Source organism: Chelmon rostratus, chromosome 23 (genome assembly GCF_017976325.1).
Source record: "Chelmon rostratus isolate fCheRos1 chromosome 23, fCheRos1.pri, whole genome shotgun sequence".
Lineage (NCBI taxonomy): Eukaryota > Metazoa > Chordata > Actinopteri > Chaetodontiformes > Chaetodontidae > Chelmon > Chelmon rostratus.
This window is the reverse complement of record NC_055680.1, coordinates 15,738,651-15,761,630: the sequence shown is the minus strand read 5'-3', so window position 1 is coordinate 15,761,630 and position 22,980 is coordinate 15,738,651. Positions and strand designations below refer to the sequence as shown.

Here is a 22,980-nt window from a genome sequence, read left to right as displayed (position 1 = left end):
ATCAGCTCAACCTTTAACCCTCTCATTGGTTTCCCCCACATCTCCAGACTCATTTCACATCATAGATAAAATGTATAAGCTTTGGAAATAAAGCCAGACAACTAGAAACTGTACTCATGTTTGTTTCTGGCCTCTTTGTGTTTCCATTGTTGTTCCTGCGCCCCGACGTTGTTCCTCTTCACCACATGTTGCACAGAGTCCGTCCCTCACCTCAGCAGGTGAACGTATCGTCTCCTCTTTGGCTTACTTGCAGGGAAAACGAAATACGTGTTGTCTTTTTTTAATTTTTTTATGTCAGTGATGCGTTTTTCTATATCGTTGTAAAATCCATGAAGGCGTGTTGAGACCTGAACCGGAGACCGTACCACCCACCTGCACAGAATTAAATGTCAAACTGCCAGAGTGTGGCTGCTTCTTGTTCAATGTGCAGGGAGAGGAGAGGGATCCGTCCTCTGAGTCACCATCTGGTTTCAGGGGGAGTCTCGGTCTGACTTCAGGCGGAGCAACAAGCATCTGAAGAGTAATCAGGTGAGTCAGAAGACCAAAAAAAAAAACCTCCGGGGGAAGATGAGCTCACTGTTTAGATGCTGCAGATATTCTCTAAACTTTTTCAGCAGCCGTTTGTCCTCCCTGTTCTGATGATATGCTCAGTTTGTTTCATTTTACATCTCTTACGTTTCAGCTGGACTGGAAACGTCATCAGAGCCCGAATTCTTCTTTGGTAAGTTAATACTGACTCTGCTCACTCGAAGCTGTGGTTCAGGACTTCTTTATGCTTGTGAGTCCTTAAAGTGAAGCACATTTCAGCACAGTAGAGGCTTCAAAACGAGGCCTCAGCACAGCTTCTGGCTGCTAGATATTTACTTATTAGCATTGCATTGTTCCTACATTGTTTCACATCAGTGATTTTTAAAGAAGCTAAGAGGCAAATTTCAGTTTTTTACAATGACAAAGAATATATTTTAATTTAATTATTGTCATATTATCTTATGACTGATCAGATGAATCTCGAATGTGTTCCAGTGAATGTGTTTGACTCCTTCAAATGAGGCAAATTCCAGTACACCTGGCCCTCGCTGCAGGTCAATAATGACAGAAACCTTTCTTCTTTCTCTTGAACTTTGATGTAGACAGAATGATTTTTCGCCACAAACTGCGCATTTATCCCATAAAACACAGGAGACTGTGGATTGTTCCATCTTCAAAACCAGTTTATGTTTTATTTCAAACAGTTTGGACGCCGTCAGAACCAGCCGTCATTCCCAAACTTCACTGCATCTACATGTACTCAGAATGAACTTCAGACAGCAGCATGTGCGGCGGCGGCAGCCCCACAGGACGACTGACAGGTAAAGGATTCGCTTCAGTCCTTCAGATCTGCTCGTAGCGCCGCAGACTCCCGGCGTTTTCACGGCCAATTAAATGTCTGCCGCGAAAACCAAGTAAAAGCACTTCTGTGTCTGTGTGATCGAGGCCAGACGTTTCAGAGAAGACTCCACCACCTTGATCTTTTACTGACTTCAAACAAGGCCTTTCTCTTTCCTCCATAACGGACTATTTTATGTAAATCGATGCATGAAAACAGAATTTACATTCTTAAAGTGGAAAAATCAGCGTCACAAATTTGCCAAATGCTAACAAATCAAGGAGTTTGAGTGTTGTCTGAAGGCGTGGAGCTCTTCTGAGCCGTCGCTCAGTCGCTTGGGGGGCTGCTGCCACTTTGCACACTGGTTGCAACATACAATATCGGAGTGTTAATGACACATTCAGTCAGTGTTCGCCCGTCACACACTGGGTTCAAAACATTTACATTCTTGGTGAGTCTGAAAAGGGGGAGTGACGTGGACGACCGAAGTCCTGGAGGGACATTTTCAGAGCACAGGACGACTAATGCTGTTAAAGGAAAAATCCACCATCGCTTTTTGTTATTTCCTCACAAAATGTTGCCGCTGCTGCTTTCTCATCTACTTTCCCATAAACCCTCAGAACAGGGGCTTGAATCTGCAGCCGATCAGCTGAACAGGAGCTTCATCACAATCCTGACAGATGATTGGCTGTGAGAACAGTTGAGGCGACGTCCTGGCGTATTTTCTGCACCATCTGGCCACAGAGAAATTATCTTCGTGGATTTCTTCCTGTGTTATTTGATCAATAATGTTCTAAAATTTAAGCTCTAGTAAGAAGTTGTCATTCTTTGCAGATGATGTCATATTTTTCATTATAAAGAAGTCAACAGGGAGCAGTGTCATAAAGACTGACAGGGTAAATAATCATAACATTGATGATCAGTATATTTATTGGTCACTTTTTATTTGATTTGCATCATAAATTTACTTGTTCTGTAACCAATTTAGGTTTAGTTTTAGTTAATTTAATCTTTTTTCTGTGTTATTTGTTGAATAATTTAAGAAAACACATTTTTTAGCAAAAAAAAAGTTAGTCTATTGTTTGATATCAATATCAATATTTAGATTTTTAAAATACAATAACAATTTATTTGCCGACATACTCTGACCCAGTATTCAATTCAATTTACAATTTCAACATTAGCTAACAAACTTTGTCACAGCATCACTGTTTTTGTTGATCACAACAAAGATGAACTCAGATATAACAGTGAACAACCTTTGAAGCTTGAATCTGAAACAGACTTCGTTTAACCTGAAATTAACGTATTTGTTGAGCCAATATAGTCATCACTCGCACTTTATATTAAGGTACATGTTCACCATTCACTAGCTGCTTATTAGCATGCTTATTAGCGGCATATTGGCTCTTTATTAATCAGTAAAAAGCTTTTATTAATGCTTTGCTCTGTATGACTGTATTCTACAACTACAAGTGCCAGGTTTCCCTCAATAACCTCCTAATTACTGCTTACTGAGCGAGTAAGGAAGTCGTTCTTAATAACCCCCAGAATAAGACGTTAATAATTTATATAATGACTAATAAAGAGCCAATATGCTAATGAACAACTAGTTAATGGTGTGACCCAGCCGTCTTTTCCTGCTCTTCAACGTTATGATCATCATCAAAATGTCACTGCAGCTGTGACTGTCATCGTCATGTGACCAGTTCTTCACAGGAAAAACCCTCAATTATAAATCAGACCGAGACAAAAAAAGAGGAACTCGGCCGTTTTTTGTTTTGTCGTGATTGAAAGTGGATTTTTCCTTTAAAACAGCGACACACAGAGTTTCTAGTCAGTTATTTTCTGCACAGCAGTTTCTTCTAGTCACGTATCTTCTTGAAATCTGACAGTTTTCTGTGTATTATTGTTATTATGGGGTGGCCAGTCAGGTAACGTGAGCTTTGGGCTGCCTGGGACGCCAGATAGGTGGGATTCATTTTCAGAATAAAAGCATTTCGGGATCTAACGTCGACTAACATGTTTGATCTAAGTCTGCTGAATATTTCGAGCAATATTTATATTCCAATAATAACATCTGTATTTATGTACACATCAACATCTCTCGTCACATACTCCCAAATGAGACCAAAATAATCTTCAAATATCCAAAGCTGCCTACACAAGAATGGTAGACTAAATTCAAATTAGTGAAATATATCAAAAAAGAGTGAAACATCTAAGAAAAAGAAGATAACATAAACATTCGTAATAATAATATTAATAGTATTTAAATAAAAAAGAGCCTGGGGTTTGAACACTTTTAACCGGTCTTGTTGATGACATTTACATTTCTGTGGATCAATGATCCCCCCCCCACAATGATGCGCTTTTGTGCTTGTTTCTCTTCATTTATACTCAAAGCTTAAAATGGGAACACATCATTTAGAGGAGCCCACGGTGTCTGTTGGTGACTGGCTATAACCTGCGTTTCAACTCGCGTGGTGGCTCGACCCCCCGACAGATTCGGCTTCCCTTCATGTAGATCGGTTTAAGAGCAGCACAGACGGGAGAAGTTCAAGTGTCAGTGATTGGAGGGGAGTGTCGGGGACTCGCCGTCTGAAGTCACCTCCTTTCCTTCAGTCGTTTGCGACGTTTTGAAGGCTTTTAAACTCGTACGCACACTTCTGTGGTTGTGATAAACAGGTTTTAGTCGCTAAATAAAGAAATGGGACATTCTAGGAGTTTGGATGTGGTCGGCTTGCTGGCAGTGTTCTAACGTTACCGAGCTCTGGTCTAAAAGAAAGGTTTCATCGTCGATACAAATCGTGTCAATCAAAAAGGTGGAGCTAACCGGAGCGCGGCAGCAGCTCAGTGCCACCAGGCACCTTCCTGGGGTTTAGTAAATTAGAATTTCTGTTGCTTTGCAGCTTTACAAAACTAATTTTACGAGCCTCAGGAGACAGTAAAGCAGGGCCACGATGCCTGATGAGACCTGATCCCGGATCAGGGCTATGTTAAGACCGATTTTATGGGGCGCAGTGGGGCTGTAGAGGACTCTGCTGACGCTGGCCAATCAGATACAAGCTCACATGTGTACTTAACACTGTGAGCAAACCGTGCAATATCCAAACCTCCATTACTTTTGCTCTTGGGCATCAAAATAAAAGACGTGAAAGGAAGTTGAGGAGTTTCAGATTAAAGTAGTTTTGTTACAAGGTGATGCTGTTAAAAGTGCTTTTCTTGTCTTAGCAGGAAAGAGAGCAAACTCCAGACGGTGTTTTACAGGTCGAGCAGCAGCTCTGTTTTTATGTCACTGTACATTTGAACATTCAGATGATACTGGCCCGCTGCCCGGGCCGCTCGACTGCTGCAGAATATAAACACCTTAACGGCCGCAGACGCCGTGTTTCCATCCGCCGTCCATCTGCTGCAGCTCTGCTACAGACTGACGGGGGTTAGCTTGCTTGGTAATCCGGGACAGCCCAGTCGGGTGGAGCCTCTTGAGCTCGGCAGTGTAAAACATACCAACATAAAACAACATGAAACCAAAAAAAAGAAGCCTACACTTGGTTTGGCTTTACAAGGAAAGCGACGGCGGTGAAAAGGGAAGTCGTCGGCCGTCAGCAGGCTCGAGTTAGAGGTTAGGACGAGTGCAGGCTTCAGGTTTCTCTTTGCCTCAGCACAATTAAAACCCATCTGAAAGCATTAATTACACTCTTTTAGCTCAGGAGTGAAAGGATATACAGCACGTACAAGCTGCGGCTCTGATGATGGAGGAAGCAGAAGAAATCCTCCTCGCCATCGAGTCGATTAACTGGTCAGTTGATGGATGATGAGCAGACAATTATTTTAAATTAAGTTAAATGTTTCCGCGATGCGTCCCAGCTTTTAAGCAGCTGACAAAATGGATTTATGATATGTCTGCCTCTTATTATTTTCACTATTCACTAATTTTAAATCAGTTTTATTTGTTAAAATCTTAAATTCTTGAAGCAGTCGACATGATGAGTCTGTTTTAAAGTGCTGAGACAAACACGTGAGAGTCTCACTGGATTAAATGTACTGAGCCATCGACCGCTAGCATCACTCGACAGGACCGAGGGCTCCAAAGTAAGGTGGTGGAGGGAAAAACACGTTATGTAAAAGGTCTGACTGGCTGCCAGAGCTGCAGCTGCAGGAGAAACGCTCGAGCCAGAGTCGATTTGCCAGCGTGTGATTGGTGGCTGATGTGATGAGGCGTGTGAGGTCTGTTAGAGTTCAGAAATAGAGCTTCAGTCAGGACAAGACGAACTGAAGACGACGCTCAGCCTGTAGGTAGTGTGACGGCTTGAAAGTCAGAGCGGACTTAAAGGAAAGAAGCTCTTTTCTCTGTGTGTGTCCCTTTAAAAATGTGCATATTTAAAAAAAAGTCAAAAATGTTAAAACAACACAAACGATTGAAAGCAAACTGCAAAGGAGACTGTGCTTATTGTCAAAACCGCAGAAAAAGCGGGCTTAAAAAAAAGCTAGCTCACGCCGTTTAGCGCCTTCGTTCAGTGTCTTCCCTCGCCGAGCTTTTCCGCTGTGGCACCAAACACTGACCCGTAATGGCGCGACACGCCGGCAACGTTCAAACTGAAACCTTCGCTCACTGCTCGGCCAGCTAGCCGTCTAAAACCGGAACAGGGTCGTTGGTGAACTTTAGGGCTCGTTGTTTTTTTGGGTTTTTTTTTTTTACCAATTTTTCTTGAAAATCGTGTCGATTTTTATAAATTTAAGTTTAAAGAAAACAAGGCCCTCTTTGATAAACGATAGAAGCTTTAACATAGAAAAGTTGAATTAGATTTGTCCCAATTTTCTTGTTTCCAAATTTCAGAATAAAAGTAATTATTGGATTTTTTTCGTACATAAAATACAGAAATAATGAGCCCCTCTGACAGATTTGTCAACATCTCTCTGGTGGCTCCGCCTTTTAACACTATATGTTGCTAGCACCACTCCATGATACAAACACTGCAAATTAGCAACTGCATCGCCGCGCTGCGCTCCATGTCCACGTCCAGGCTGTTCGGTCCCTAAAGGCTGTGTCAGGTGGGACGTCAGATGTTAGTGTCTCCGTCTCCGGAATGATTTTTTTGGGGAGTTTTCTGGGGTGAACGCAGAAAAACTCTGCAAAAAAAACTACCTGTGTGTTAGCGTAAAGGCTAATTTAGCACGGTATAATATGCACACGAAAAACACTAAAGACTGTGAGGACACTGATGGTTACCGTGACGAGGAGGATTACAATCAGAGGTTGCTTAAGCGTCTCGTCCGAAACAGTTGATTGGTTACTCTGCATCGTCTCAAACTGCTTTTACCTCCGAAGTGGCCCGCTGTGCACACGGTGATGACAGCCTCTTGGATTGGCGTTGCTCAGTCTTCCCAGCTGATGCCCCAGTGCAAAGCGAATGTTACGGATTCGGCCATCTTGTTTTGTTAAGGTGCTTTTTTTTTTTTTTTTTTTTTTTTTTTGCAGTGTGGGCTCAGAGGGTTTGAATCCAGGAGGCTGGCACGCGACCTGAACACGTCTCAACCGATCCGAGTGGCGCTCCAGTGCAAAGCTCCGCCTACAGGGAATAAAGCCTGGATACTTATGTGAGCGTACTGGGCGGAGTCGGTGGCAGCCATAAGCGCCTCCCCCTCTGTTGAGTGACAGTCTGTCAGGGGATTTACCGCTGGCTGGTTCAGTCTCTGGACTGGTAGAACAGGATGTATCCTGACTCAGAGTTCTTGGAAATGTCCGACGTCAGGCCGTAGAACTCCTCGATCGCCTGCGCGTCGATTTTCTACAAGAAAAGAAGATAAAAGGCGGGATTAGACGTGCGGCGTTCTCCTCCAGCTCTGCAGGAAAACAGCTCGCTCGTGACAATTTGATGACAGCTGTGCTTCAGCGAACACTTCATCATTCTCGGCGCTTTCCAAAGACGTCTTTCGCCTCCCATCCAAGAGGCTTCTGCAGTCCTGAGATCCCTCCCCAGGCAGCTTGACACCCGTTCCCACTGTGACTCATGTGACACCAGCGACTCACAAGGTGTGAACGACCCTGCGCGAGGATAAATGTCTGTCTAAGAGCAGTTGGTGAGTTTTTCTCCTGTTTCCAATCTTTACTCTCAGCTAACATAACGACCAGAGAGATGCAGCTCAATTCTTGAAAAGAAAGAAATTAATATATTTCACAAACTATTTCTTGGAGCAAAACTTAGCGTCGGCGTCTCAAACCATCATGCCTCAAATTCACATCAGTACATCCTAAAATAAACAGGAATTATTCTTATTACTCCTCAATTACTCTGAACTGCACGTGAAAAATATGCATATTGCTAAAACTCTGGCTGTAGAACAACAGCAGTCTTACATTTTTTCACTGGAGCGTCTTCAGTCAACATCCTCAGGCTCGAACACCGCATCTCAGATTACAACATGTTTCTGTTCTTCTTCCGCAGCCTTTACATAAAGATGACCTGAAGACATGGCGGGTCTTTGAGGAGGTCAGTCAGCGCGACATGAGATCCCTCCCTTCACTTCGCCGCTGTGCTGTCGAGCTTTGTTGCGTAACTGTTTCGCAGGGGCTTTTGTTTTCACTCACACCAGATCTCCATTTAAAATCGAGCATGTTAACAAGCAACTGGTGGATATGTTGAGACTCTGTCCTCACAACTGTTTTCCATTTGGCGCAGAGGGAGAGAATGTGGCTGGGAACAAACCGTATATGTTATACACTCTTGGATTGGTGGTGAAAAGGAGAGATATAACTTACAAGCAGTAAAAAAAAAAAAAAAAAGGCGCATTGAAGAGCGAGAGAACGAAAGTGAGAATGCAAACCCGTGAGGCGCACGGGGAGAGTAAATCTCCACAAACCATAAAGAATGATAAGTTAGTGTTTCTGCTCTGCAAACTCAGCAGATTCTGACAGAAGTCGGCCAGTTTCTCTGCACTGGTCCAGATGTTCCAGTGGCCTCCTTCCCATCATAGTGGAAAAACACGCCGGATCGGTTTTAAACATCGGTCCTTCGTGACTGAGCAGTTTCCTCTGTGGTCAAACAGCGGGGTGACTTCTCCCACCGCTGGTCAGATTCAAGTAAAAAAAACTATTTTAATTGGGCAAAAGTTACGACGACTCACTTCTACTTTCCATAACAAACAACCGAAGTACGCTGATTTATACTTTGAGTGTTTTTCTACCGTTCACTTCCATTAATTACAATTACATTAGAGGGAGCAACGAGTCTGCATTGATTTCTGTCAAAGTTACGACATCATTGTGATGTAACGCGGTGCAGACTTTTCAAATCAATGAGCACTTTAAACTGCATTACTCCACAATGACAAACATGAATGCAGACTTACTGAAAAGGATCAATCAAGTTTCAAGAGTCTGCTTGAAATCAATGGGAAAGGTACATAAAAACAGTGAAGTATGCATTTAAAGATGTGATTGTTGTAAAGAGCGATGAGTGGGAGTCCTTTAAGAGGCGATCTGAGTATTTTGCAGTTGCTCTAATGGTGAAATCTTTCAGGATATGGCAGGAATATGAATAAAATCAATGTTTGAAGATATTATTGATCATGCACTTTACTGTACAAACATTACAGGACACTAATTTCTAATTAGGGCGACTTAGCTGCAATATGAATTTTGTAAGACTGTTAATCAAGGTCTGAAAGATTATTGATTATTATTATGACAGGTTCGTAACTCATTTCCTGCGATGATTCCTAGAAAGGTTACTGTATGTAGTTTATTATAAATAATGTGCAAACCGAGACAATGTTCAATAGGTATAGTTCATTGATTCCAATTCTTTGTTAACAAAGAGAGATTTTCCTGCAGATGAACGTGCAAAAATGTAAAATAAAGTGTCATCGGCTCTTGTGTGAAGCTTCTTTTGTATTCCAACATGCAGAACCCTGTTTGTGCACGTGTCTCTAACGGAGTTTATGCTTCACAAACCCTGGAACGTTCAACCGTAACGTCTGCACGGCCAGCTAACCGCTGATAGCTTGATTGCTGTGGCATAGTGTTCTTTTCTTTTTTCTGGCGCGAAGAAGGAAAAATAGCAAACTGAAAGGTTACTGGGCTGCAGCTGAGACGCAGCGGCGTGCCGAGGCTTTGGCCGCGCTCTGATGTGGTCGACTGCCAGTGACTAAAGAGCTGCATCATGCTTCTGGCTAACGCTGCACCAGTAGAGCTAGACCTCCGATTTCATACACTTCACATACGTTGGAGGGTTTGAGTGGCTTGGATTGAGAAATCATCACGTTATCGTCAGTTTGGTTCTGCAGACTGTTACATCTTTGACTGCTGCTGCGTGCAGGGCAGCGAGCTGGGAAACCATTAGCCGAGCGCTATCGCACATGCTAGAGGACGTGTCAGCGTCCACATCAGCGTCACCCGCTTGCAGATTGTAAAAATTAAAAGAAGACGAACGAGGGTCGGGGCAGACAGAGCGGCATATTTTTGATTTGAACACTTTGTGCCGTCCAGGTCTTCCAGATCGGACTGACAGCCGGTTTAAAATTGCATAACTGGGATGAATAATGTTTCGAAGCGGGGACATGTTGAATGGAAGAAGAGAGGGAGGCTTCGGGCTAATCCTGCGCTCCAACCTCAAGCTACTTCTGTTTTCTTTCCCCTGTCATCTTCTTACATTTCTCCTTTATTAATACCTGCGTTTTCCTCTCATCGTATCCCCGATCGTTAAAGGCCGCTTTAACTCCTCATTATTTAGCGAAGGTATGTGGGTCAGGCTGCGCAGGAAATCCAGACACAACATTCGGAGCGCCAGGATCTACAGAGTCTGGAAGGACGGCTGGTTGGAATTCCTGTCTGGTTAGAACGAGGTGGGAAACTCTGGACGGCTGATGGGGGTTTAAACCTCTCTTAATGTTAATGTTGTGGCCGTTGTGCTTAAAGCGGGGGGGCGACATGACAGCCAGTCCTGAGCTTTCACTGCAGGATGTGTCACATTAAATCTGTTTCAGCCTGTTTACACTGGTCACCTGTTTGTTCTTGAGTTGAGATCAGCCTGTTCTTTCATATCTTATACCTCTTAATTTCTATTGCTTTGTCTTATTTTTTAAAATCTTTAATCTTTTACCATCAATGTCGTCTCTTGATTCTATTAAAACTTTCTAAGTTGAAAATGTGTAAAATGAGAAGCCCACAGCGTGTCAGCATTTTTTCTGTTCAGTTTCCAGCTGTTTGATGTAAATAATCAAACTCAAGCTAAATGAGAATCTGAGCGTTTGTGCAGAACGCGACACTCGACTGTTCTGTCGATCAGAGAGAGGAAACAGAGGATAAAAAAAAACGTCTCTCACCTCTACGATGTCGTCATCAAACAGCAGCCAGAAGCCGTGGCTCTTGACGATGGTGATGTAGTGTCCGCGGTTGGGACCACTGCGGAGACAGACGACAGGTGAGACACATTGAGAAGGCAGCAGCTGAAAGGCATCGCACTCGTGGCTGAATGTGGTTTAATGGTTCAATTTAACTCCCAAGGAAGAATTGAAACTTGAATGAATAAGCAGACAATAACTGCTATAAACCCATCCTTATTTAGTGTTAAATCTTTGATAAAGAGACGTTTAGGTTGATCTCTAAAGTGGAAACATTTCACTGTGGTATCAGTTATATTCGCAGCCTTTGTTTTTGTAGTTTATCCACATGGAAAAAGCCCCCCTAGAATATTACATTAAACTCATTTGCTATCTGAAAACAGTCCCGTCGCTAATTAGCTGCATATATTCACTTCCATCAGCTGACGTCAGATGATCCACCTTCATGTCATTTTCTTCTGTCGAATTTTGAATATAAAGCTTTAACATGTTCTGTACAAATAAAGTGATTCATGATCTCAACTCGTCTTTGTTCATTAATGAATTGGTCCAAAGATCAGCTGGGTACATTCTGATGCTGTTCTTGGTTCGACAGTTTTGTCTGTTGACAATTCACATAAAGTTTATCCAAACAAGATGCATCAACAGTGCTGATCAATAGAGAGAAAGGCAGCGAGACTTAGTTATAGTTTGTTTACTGTGATAATACTGCAGTTTATGAAGGATCTGAAGATCCATACAGGGACTTTTTGTAATGTCAGAGATGTGACAGGATGATTTCATGAATGCAGCTGAACGGGACAAAGCTAATGAGAGCATTAATGAGGGAGACGCGCCTCGTTAACACGCTCACAAAGCAGAAACACACTGAGAAGCCTTCACATTAAATCAGCCTGCAGCAGTCTGACCTGCAGCTCTTAGATATTACAGAATTATTAACTAAACTGTAACTTCTGTAATATATAAAAACTAAAAATTAAATCCATTAATAAACAATATGATGTATTTATTCATTTGCAATCGCTTGTCTGCAAATTCGACTGATTGAAAGACGCCTTTGCTTAAAGATGAGAGAGGATGACAGGTTTCCCCGACATTCATTGATCTGTGGCAGCTCACCACAATATCAACACAGCCCGCCACATATTGGTTTATTGATTGATTGGGATTGTCAGAGCTGCCGGCCTCACATGACGCTGTTTAGACCTGAGTGGGGTGTTCCACTCAGGTGTTTTAATCACTGTCAGAGCACGTTGAGCGACCCATTTTTGTGTTTTCAAGCAGATTAAAGTAGTTGAACACTAAAATAAGGCGGAGAATGAAAATAGTGGAAATAATAACTAGAAATAGTCGTTCATAAATGATTAATGGTTTTGGTCATTTTCAAAATAAAAGTCCAGGTTTAATGAATGCAGAGAGATGCTTTGTCTTTGTTTACTAACACTATGCTGTAAATCCTCATGATGCCTGATGCTATATCTAAAAAAAAAGTCGTAAAAATCCAGTTAGATGAAGCTCCTACCTGCCACAGTGTACAACGACAGCCACCAGGTCGTACATGCGGTCGGGGTTGGTGGCGTCCCCGGACGTGTTGAAGAGGCGGAGCTCCAGGGGGAAGACGACGCGATAGGACAGTTTGGTGTAGCGGTGCAGCTGGTCCATGTACTTAAAGCGCTTCAGGTGGAGAGCGAGGATCATGGGTAGCTTCTTCACCCTCATCCTGATGGAGAGACACAGAGGTTTTTAACGGTGAGAAGTTTTTTTGAAGCGGAAATTGAACTGCGCGGTCGATGCTCTGGGGGCAGCTTTCTGCAGAAGAAGAGGAGTTTAAATCTTAAAATGAAAAGAAGAGGAAGGCTTCTACAAGGTCAGTGGAAAAACACCAGGAGGGAAGAAGAGGCCGGCAGCGAGGGCAACGTGTCCAGAGGAAAAGCTCGGAGGGCTAAAAGCTTTCCCTGCTGACACCATCCCCGCTCCAGACCCCCTACCAGGAACCAGAAGTGTGTTTTCAGGCGCTTTGTGCTCCGCTCGTTTGTCTGGCGCTCTCGCAGCATTCTTCTCCGTGCTGATGCGAGGTGCAGTGTGGCCCTTTCAAGCTAATGGATTTCCTTGGTGCACTTAGCAGGCGCTCAGACACAGCGGACGGGTTCGTATAAAAATACATACAGTTGCACTCATGAGCAGAGGCACGCTCTTCTAGCGGCTGGTTGCAGGGCGAAACTTTTACATGAAACAACGCTGCTAAACAGACGGAACGGCGTCCGGCGTGCAGCGGTCAATAACAAACATCAGCTCCAAACTACTCATGATGAACGTGTCAGAATGCCACAGGAAGGACCTGACTGGTTGCTATAGTGACAGCAGATGTGGTTTCGGGGGTAGTTCAGATGACGGCGCCTCACAGCAAAGAGCGACCGCTTTCAAAAACACCCAGAATCTGCTCATGTGGTCGAAGCAAAAACGGCCTGAACGGTCTGAAACCTCCAGTTTAACCGACCAACTAACAAATGAGGCTGCGGTTACATTGACAGGAGGAGAGGATGAAATGAATATTGACAAGATGATCACAACTAACAGAGTTTAATTTAGCTGCTAAAACCACAAGATACAAAAGTTGTGTTCAGGTCTCACTCTGAGACACATTTTGGTAAAACTGAACCTGTTATTCATTCAGATCAGACGACTGGACAATATCACAATATGAGAATTTGATTAAAATATTGTTTTCATTAAGGCGACGCCTTGTTCTGATCTACAATAATATTAAGTTTAGAAAAGTTTAGAAAAGCGGAACAAGAACCAATCGACTGACTGTTTCTGGGTAAAAAATAATAATACTAATATAATAAATAATAAGACAGAGAGAGAGAAAAGAGGGAAAGAAAGAAAGGACAAAGAAAGAGGTAGAAGGAAAGAAAAAGAAGACAAAATATAGATAAGAATAAAGAAAGACAAAAGAGAGAAAGAATCTGATTGGCAGGAATCAAAGAGCTGATGATGTCACCCACCTTTTCTGGGCTTCCTGTTTGCTGCGACACTGCTCACAGTAGTATTTGTATTCACTACATAATGTCTCTGTGTTGCTGAAGCCCCTGTTAACACACACGCACACACACACACACACACACACACACACACACACACACACACACACACACAATGATTAAGACACCAAAGAGTCCTGATGTTGAATTCAAGCTGTTTTCCATGTCTTTCCACATCAGGTGAGCATAACAGACTTCTCGCGGCTGAGTGGTGAGACCACCTGTTACCTGAGACAGTGTGTGATGGAGGTGTTCTGCTCCACATCCACCGACAGATCCAGGAAGTCCTCGTCTTTACTGCTCACCTGCAATGCACGTGAAGACACTCAAGGTCACATGGTTTCGCTTATTCACGGGACACAAGAAGGTTTCTTGTGTATTTTTATTAAAAACAGATGGATGGACGGTCTGACCAGGTGAACACGTACTGTCTTAAAGCTTGAGGCACGTTTGTTTCCTAAAGTTCATGAATAATAATAAATAATGACTTAAAGAAGACTTCTGTCTCACTTACAGCTTCACAGTTGAGGCAGCGCGTCTCATTGGTCAGTGTTCCCTGGAAGATCTCATGGACCCAAGTCTGTTGCGTCTCCTTTCCTCCTTCCCCTTCTCCTCCTCCCTCACTTCCTCCTCCTCCTCCTCCTGCACTTCCTCCTCCACCTCCTCCCCCTCCGCCATTCTGCACCAGTTTTCCATTCTGCTGGCGCTCCTGGCTCTTCTCCTCCTGGAGCAGGTCTGCGATGGTGTTGAGGAGGTAGTTGAGGAACTCGTGGGCGTCCTGCTGCATGTAGTTGTCAAACAGCTCTGCGGGGGGGGGGGGGGGGCAGATGTAGGAAGACAGAAACACGGCATGAGAAAACGAATATACAGCGGAAAACAGAGAAGGATGGAAATCGGTGGATGAATAACCGGCGGCTGTGGGACATGCCCTCCCCGCAGAAGATAAATTCGGAAAACACGGACATCACCCATAATTCATAGTTCACCTGTTCCACAGAATTATTCTCCACCTCCATCCTCTCTGCTCCGTGGACCCTCCATCAAACCCTGCAGAGCCCTGGACCCGGCAACGCTGGCCAGACTACCAGACCACTGAGCTTGTCTATTGAAATTAAAATCGAGTATTTTTCTTTACTTCCTGGATCCTAAAAGAGTTTTTGTTGAGATCAGGACTCACTGGTTGTTGAACTGTGGGTTTTGTTTGGAGCACTGACTGAGAGCATTTCCTACTCCAGTGTCTAGTTATCAGAATGAAGTTTTAGGAGTCTGTTCACACTGATTAAGCTAAAAAAAATAACATTAATTTAGTAAGAAAGTGAAAATATGAAACAATAAATGGCTAATTCTGGCTTTGAAACATTCTGGCCTTTGGATGCATGTGGTCGAGGACCCCTGATGACTGACAGCGATGGAAGACGTGTTGAGGAAAGAGAGAACAGAAAATAAACGACATCAGCATGTGCTGGCGAGGAGAAACGCCGCTAATTAAGATGCCCGCTTCTTTTTCATCCACTTTTCCGCTGCAGGATTTGGCTGACGATTTTATTTCCTCAGCTGCGAGATTAGCGTCTCAGCTGAGATAACCCCCCCCCCCCCGGCCTCTTTCTCATTCCCCCTCGCCAATCTGTTAACTCGTCTGCGTGGCCGAAACGCGTCTTTGCAAACAACTGATGAAAGAGCGTTTCACATTTCACACTTCTGAACACCTGGTGTTGGAAACGTGCAAAAACACAGGAAGTCTCGTGTTTTGAGCTTTTGACAGAAGCAACAGCTGCACATTCTGAACAAAATCTACATTTCTGCATTAGAATTTGAATTGAGAGAGAAAATCATCACGCTCTAACGATACCCACCATTTTCCTTTCTCAGCCGCGAGATGAATTTCTTGGGAGGGATGACCCCGACCTTCTTCTTCTGCGTGGCGATGCTGTTGAACAGGTCGGCCAGACAGGTGAGGAGGGACTCCTTCCGACGCGGCTGCACCTGAAACACAAGCACACACGCCTGTTGACTTCCTCTGATGTGCAGAACTGGAACGTGCCGAAGGGTGAGGCCACGTCCGGCCTGAGCCTTGACATTTTATCTAATCTACCGCACCGATATCACAAAACCACGACACACACACACACACACACAATGAGATATGGACGAGCTATGGATTTATATTTAACTCATGAATCAGGGTGAGAGGTAAGTAAAGAAGAAAACAGTTAAAGGAGGTTTTCAAGTCTTTCTTTTATAGACAATTCTAAGACAAGTGTTATATTTGTGGCCCCCGCCATTGGTTCATGTAATGTCTTGAAATCAGATGGTGAAAACAAACCCTGGGTTGCTCAAAGTTATATAGAAAATAATATAAAAGCAAAAGGTAAGAATAGTACACAAACACCCATCAGGCTCTTCCTCTTCCTATTTTTGTTGTTATAAACCACATCTTTCCTTTAGCTCTTCTAAGTCGAACTAACTCTAAAGACACATTATAAACAGAGGTGAAAAAACACGCGTTCCCAGCAAAATTACAGCCGCAAACAACCCATAATGCAACACTCCTAATACAGTAAGTTCACCCTGTAATGCAGGGACTGGCTCCATTCAAACAGAACATCTGCTGAATACCTGAAAGTCTGGTCCTTGAATGCAGCACAGCCCCCTTTCTTTCAATCGGAACATCCAGTGTTTGTAAGTGCATTCTTTACGTGCGAGCGGCCAGACCGCTGCACGAACCCGAGGACGGAAACGCCGCCGGCGGACACGGCTATGAAGTTTCTCTCACCACTCACCTTGTACGCCAGCACCTTCTCCCTGAACGGTCGACAGAAATACAGAGCCTGCAGCACTGAGTTACAGTAGCAGGTGTTGCCGAACTGGAAAAACAGAGAACAGAGACAAGAATGAGAGACGGAGAGAGAGAGAGGGAGCGACACGATGCAGCGGCCGTGTGTTCTCCACCGACACTTACATTGACCAATCCAAAGTAGTGTTCATTAACGGGAAACTGTTCCGGTCCAATCTCCTTTTCCAAGGCAGAGGCATTGGCGCCCTGGAGGAGAAGAAGAAGAAGAGAAACATTTAATGGATATTATTCAACGTATTTGTTGTTGCTTATGATAATTTTCTAAACTCTGGTAAAGTGATGCATCACTCCTTTGTCTTTGGTTTCCTCCTCATTGTTTTCTGTTTTCCTGCTCTGCTGGACTGTCAACCATCTGTTTGTTGCAGCTGTGTTTCCTGCTTCATTTCTCCCGTTTCTACCTTCTGGATCTCTCCGCGTCTGTCTCGGTGCTTCTCCGAGAAGGTTTCCTAACTTTAGCCGTAATTAAAAGGCACCGTTGTGTTGAAAAGTACAATCTTTTACCAGACAACACATGAGATGATTTCATTTGTGGTGCATCGTTGCAGAAATATCAGAAAAAGTGGATTGTTTTTGTGCTTTCGGCTGCGTTTTTCACTCCAGGGTTTGAAAAAATATGGAACATTCTGTTTAAAGGTTTATCATTACAGGTTAAGATTGACAGTACAGGCTGAGGATGAGGAGAAACATTAGCAGTTTATCAATATCAGACCATCATGCCACATATATCCCGCTGTCTCGACATGTGGATGGTGAGTGTGTTATTGAAAACCACTTCCTGATTTTGTTGTATTACCCAAAAATATCTGAGTTTCCTCTCATGACTCGGCTGTGAACCGAGCGAAGTTTAAAAACACCAACAGCGAGCAGGTGGCGTGAATTTCTGTTTATTTACTGCAGAACAAAATCTCATTTTTACTTCAGGTAACAGAGAAACCTGAAGAGGTCGTTTAGATTTTAAAACACGGACTAAATAAAGGTCAATGAGATCCTGAGCTTGTAGAATGATGACAAAAATAAAAACTATATATCAAAGCCTGTGGTTGTGGATCAACTTTTGTAAACAAGTGAAAAAAACTGCATGAGAAATTAAAGTTTGTGGATGTGTCGAAAGGAAATGCCAGAATGAAATTCATGCAAGGAATGGACAAGTAATCGAAATCACAATATGGCAAAAAGTGCAAAATCCAGATCACAGAAGCTGCAATTTCTTTTGACAAAGATCAAATTTGTGACAAAACAGCGTAATAACTCAGTGCTGTGGCGCTGCAGAGATGCTCTGGCCCACAAATCCTGTTCGCCAGACGTAAGGAAACATGTTTGGTACCAACCCCAACAAATGTCACATCATCATTTAAGGCTGTGACTCACGATATTTTCATTATCGATTAATATGCTTATTACTTTAAGGATTAATTGATTGCTTTGTCTGTAAAATGTTAAAAAAAAAGTGAAATCACAGTTTCCCAGAGGGCAAAGTGACGACTTCAAACTGCGTCTTCTGTCCAACCAACAATCCAAAGCCCAAAGACTCCTCGTTTACAGAAATAACAGAATCAGAAATGACCAAGAAAAGCGAGTCCTTCCACTTGAGAAGCTGGAAAACCAGCCAGAAAACTTTTGACATTTGCTTGGACATTAATAACTTTCTTTCGATCTGGTAATGGATTAAACCGCTAATCACTGCAGCTCTAAATAATTTCATTGAAATTGTTTTTTCAGTGAAAATTTGATGCAAAAAAAGACCATTCCCACTAATCAGTCAAAATAATCACAACATGTTTTCTTATGACATATCCTGCACGCTGAATTTGTGCACGAGTTTTATCGAAAGCTTGTTGAACTAAGAGAAGAGAAGTCACTTGTCGACGTGTGAGTCTGCAGTCAGACGCTGACACTGTGGTTTACAGTGAAATCACTCTGGCACACAATCATTCAAATACAAATTCTGGCCCTGCAGCAGGTTGTAAAAGCAGGACTTGGAAACTTTAACAAGACAGAACAGTCTTTTAAAATGAAAATCTGTCTTGTAGAGGCTGAAACGACCAAGGATCATCTATCAGCAATAACACAGAGTCTTCCTGCGTTACAGATTAAACGTACTGAACAGCTTCTGCAGCAGGTTTCTGAATCGTTCTCAAACACTTGAACTCACGGTTTGAAGCCGTTCAAACTTTTACTATTAGAATAACTGGAGCTGTCCAAATCTATCAGTCTTTTTGGTAAGTGACTCATAAATATGTGTAGCATGACTAAAATCTGACCAAAATGAGAGTTTATTATTGTGAAAAGCTGTGAAATTTGACATCAGTCATCATAAAAGCTTTTGTGTCTGGATGTCTTTCAGTCTGAGTTTGTACAAAACACACGTTATATTAAAGCAGCAGAGAGAGAACCAGAGAGAGGAGGGCTGTGATGATGATGAAGATAAGGATGATGCAGCTTTTCCTTCAGGGGTGAATGACTACATAAGTGGAGGCACGCCGCTGTTACTCATCATCACACTGCAGTCCATGCAAAGCCAACAACAGACGAGCAAATGAGGTTATTTATCGAACGCCGCAGCGTCCAAACAGCGCCGGGTTGTAAACAAAGCCAGTGCACACAAAAACAAGCTTTCCGGTGTCGCCGAGGCAAACGGAGATGAAGGCAAATATCTGTCTGCAGAAAGATTTGTTCGCTGTGTGCAGTAAACACACGCTCCAATTAAAATATGCTTTCAGCACCGGCTTGAACAGACAACTTTGAGATGACTCTTGTTTCCTGAGTTGATGTCGAGCAGGTCGAGCAGCCTGAAAACCTTTATACACACAGGAAGACTAGTTTCCAGACAGCTGTGATCAGGTTCATTGTTGATGTCAGACTAGAGATCACACGAAGAGAAGCATGTTGCTGTTCACAAAATAGACTGTGCAAGGATGCCAAAAACCTGTCTAAGATCAGTGAAATGATGGCCTCGTGGTGAGACTGTTGTGTCAGCGACTGTTTCTAAGATCAGAAACAAACTTTCGGTCTTAAGTTTTAAGGCAACATGGACGAGAAGTTCCTTAAGTGCTCAGGAGAATATAAATGCCAACATTTCAATTCAACAACTGGGCAACTGAGGAAGACTGTGATGTGAATCAAAACCTCCAGAACAGCTACTTAATGGACCTTGTGGCGTGACTGTTTTCTATGTCAAACTTTGATTTAAACCTTGAAATATGTAATAAAAGAATAAGCAAACAATACCTAAGAACTGACATTGAAAGTCTCCAACACAAGTGCGGTATTTTTTTCACTCTGACAAATACAGAAAAGGAGATCTACTAAGCCCTTTGTTAATATCTCACAAAAGTAGCCACAGTTCTCGTGTTTGACATGCTGTGCATACACAGAAAACCAGCGGAAATTACACATGCTTAGATTTAAATTATGAACTATTTTATCAAAGAATAATTACGCACGGTTGTGATCCAAATTTCAGTACAGACCCACTTCAGTTGGTACTTAAAGAATATTGAGCCCTAATCAAATGTTAGATAATCTGCTACTCCAATATTCTATATTCTCCAAATTTAGAAGCTAAAGCTGTGATGCAAATGTTGTCATAGAGCAGAGAAATACAGGCCTATGAGACTAGATATCACCTGGGATGATATACCTTCATTAGACTGTCCAGTGTCAAATAAAAACTATATGTTTCAACCAGGTTGGTCATCATCCACATCTCTATTGTCTGTTTACTTTAACAGGCAGTCCCAGAATGCTGCAACATTATAGTTACTGAAGTGCAACTGTCCAGTTCTGGTTTGTGCAGCCCTACTAGTGACTTTCACGGTTCCACCAGCAAAATTGATTTTCTGAAAAACAAATACCTTCCGGGCAGCAACTGGTAGGCTGCCAAAGTGGCAAACACACTGAGCAAACCTGCCAGACACAGCTAATATTGAGCCTCATTAGTATTTGTCTGGCAGGTGCTGGTAATTTGCCACAATGATTCCTGGCCTTCACACTTAAGTTGGTTACACAGCCTGGTGTGTGGTCTTGAAAACAGCGTGCACGTACAAGCCACGCTGGCTAAGTAAGAGCTTACTTCAGAGTACACGCAGAAATACACATACTAGCCGGAGCCAACAAATTAAAAGACTGCAGCAGACTTCTCTGTGGCATCTGCCTGACCGTCTGTCAGCTCTGAAAGGTGCAGCGGGCAGAAACAGGATAAGTTACAGTCAGAAGTTAATCTTCGAGCTTTAAGCTCCGCTGTCTGCCTCTGAGACTTAGCTGCGCCGCAGAATAAACAAAGACAGAGCTGTCACATTAAATGCAGTGAGACCAAATGTAGCAGCGTAACGGTGTCTGACCTCTTTAACCTTGACCTGTCTCTGACAACCTGGCACACAGGTTGCTGTCCTTCAGCCGGACAATCTGTGCTGACGCTCCACAGCTGATGTGCCTCTGAGCAAGGCACTCCAGGGCTGTTCACCATGACCTCTGACCTCCCAGAGTTACTAAACAATGATCAATAAAGTATCATGTTATCCAAGCCTTCTAAAAAGCCATTTAGGAGCAGAGGACTGCTGAAGATTTAATTATTTAAAAGCTTTAAATGTGTGGAGCTCAATACCCAGCAAGGGGCTTTCACGGTGAGCTGGGACCTAAAGCCATGAGGAGATGGGACAGAAAAAGAAGCATAAGCGCCACACTTCGCTTTGAATGGACTGACTCTTATTCGCCCTCACAAATCCTCACACCACAAAGGGTTTGGCCGAGGTACAAGACTGAGTTGAACCCAAAACCAGAACATCAGGCAAGTCTCCTGTCAGAGGAAACATTCAGGGTGTATCCCATGACAGGAAATGCTGAATTTCTCCATCAGTTACAGATGAAGATATAGCAATGTCAGCTGGCTGAGGTGTTTACAATCGCTGACCGCACAGACGGTTAGCTACTCATGTGCAACAGCTACAGAAAGTATCTGTAATAATACAACGCAACAAGGACCCGAGCTGGGGTTTCATCAGGAAGACCAGTGAGCAAACAACTTTGTCCCAACAGCCAAAGAGGGCTACCGTTGGGCTAGCAGGCTAAGCTAGCTAGTTTTCGCCCGTTGGTCAACCCTGCCCTTCTCGCATAAACAAACTATAAGCAAACCACAGCTGGCTAATTAACTGTCAAACAAGCTCGGTTTGTGCATAATACAACGCTGTTTTTAACATAAAACACACTACACGCGGGGCTGGAGAGCTACTGTTAACAGACTGAGCTGTACAACTTTCTGGAAACCCTGTGTGTTATTATCATGTTGCCCTGAGAGGTTAGCAAACAGGCTAGCAAAGCAGCTAGCTTAGCGTAGTGGCTCAGTAGCCCGGGCACCGGACAGGGGCGCCGCGCGCAAATACCAGCGACAAAGCCGAATCTCAGCTCCTTACCATCGTACAAATCGAGGCGATCTTTCGGACTGTCATCAGTATTTCCATCCGTAAGCCGCCATGTTGGACCGAACCCCGATGTTGAAATTATCAGAGCCGATGCGGCTGCAGAGTTCCGGGAGAGCCTTCTACCCCTGTCTCGTAACGTTAGTAGTGTCAAGACGCATATAACCGCATGCATAACTTCCGGTCAGGTATTTCAAAATAATAGCGAATAAATAAACCTAGATGTTTTGCAGTTCATGCTTTGCCTCTTATTTTCTATATTAGTCTTCGATGTGTACAAATAAAATAATAATGATAATAATAAAAATGTTAAATTTTACACTTGACTGATACTTAAGTATTTCAATTTGATTGAAAATTACAGATGAAATGTTAGGGGGGAACCAATACTATTGAAAGCTCCGGAAAATTAAATGATTAGTCATAAAAGTCTTTGTAGCATGTCTTTTATTTTGAATGTAAAACACGCAGCTTCCGGTATCACTCGCTGTCTCTGGCGGCTGCCTGACCGTCCAGCTTGGGGAAGCTGTGAGGGAGTGTCGCCGACGCACAACTTCGATTCGTTCGATTTCTACACGGTGCTAAAATCGGTGGGCGGTGCTTTGAGTCGCTCATGGTGTGGGGCCTCATTTGTGGGTCATTTTAGTTTAATAGAATAGCAGAACGAGTAATACATGTAATGTGGTGAGTATGCATGTGCTGGTTCAAACAACACCGCTGTTCTGAGAGGAGAAGAAAGCAACGATACAAAAAACAAACACCACCTGGATTAAGGAGTAAAAAGAGTGGCTACTGTCCATCTATAAAAAGCAGCAGAGGGCGACTTGACTGTCTTTGGTAAATTGGCCAATTAGCCACAACTGATGTCTTTATCTAATGTCTATGTTTATTTTATTTCTAAAAATGGAGATACCAAAACTTTGAGAAAACAACTGGAAACTTCAGGTCAACATTTTG

General features: G+C 43.1%; 1 protein-coding gene and 1 long non-coding RNA gene across 2 annotated transcripts; one reads left to right on the top strand and one right to left on the bottom strand.

Moving 5' to 3' along the window:
- The first annotated feature begins 424 nt into the window (after positions 1-424).
- LOC121626289 lies at positions 425-7,416 on the top strand. The gene is made up of 3 exons (XR_006007944.1): positions 425-528; positions 683-721; positions 6,849-7,416. It is a non-coding gene; the product is annotated as an uncharacterized LOC121626289 (long non-coding RNA).
- usp12b (ubiquitin specific peptidase 12b) lies at positions 6,041-22,152 on the bottom strand. Its single transcript, XM_041964711.1, has 10 exons — positions 22,018-22,152; positions 16,715-16,795; positions 16,536-16,619; positions 15,609-15,738; positions 14,270-14,559; positions 13,984-14,060; positions 13,720-13,803; positions 12,234-12,431; positions 10,694-10,772; positions 6,041-7,158 (listed from the first exon to the last, which is right to left on the bottom strand). The coding sequence occupies exons 1-10, from the start codon at positions 22,063-22,065 to the stop codon at positions 7,057-7,059; spliced, it is 1,173 nt and encodes a 390-aa protein (XP_041820645.1). The 5' UTR covers positions 22,066-22,152; the 3' UTR covers positions 6,041-7,056.
- Between the last annotated feature and the right edge of the window lie 828 nt (positions 22,153-22,980).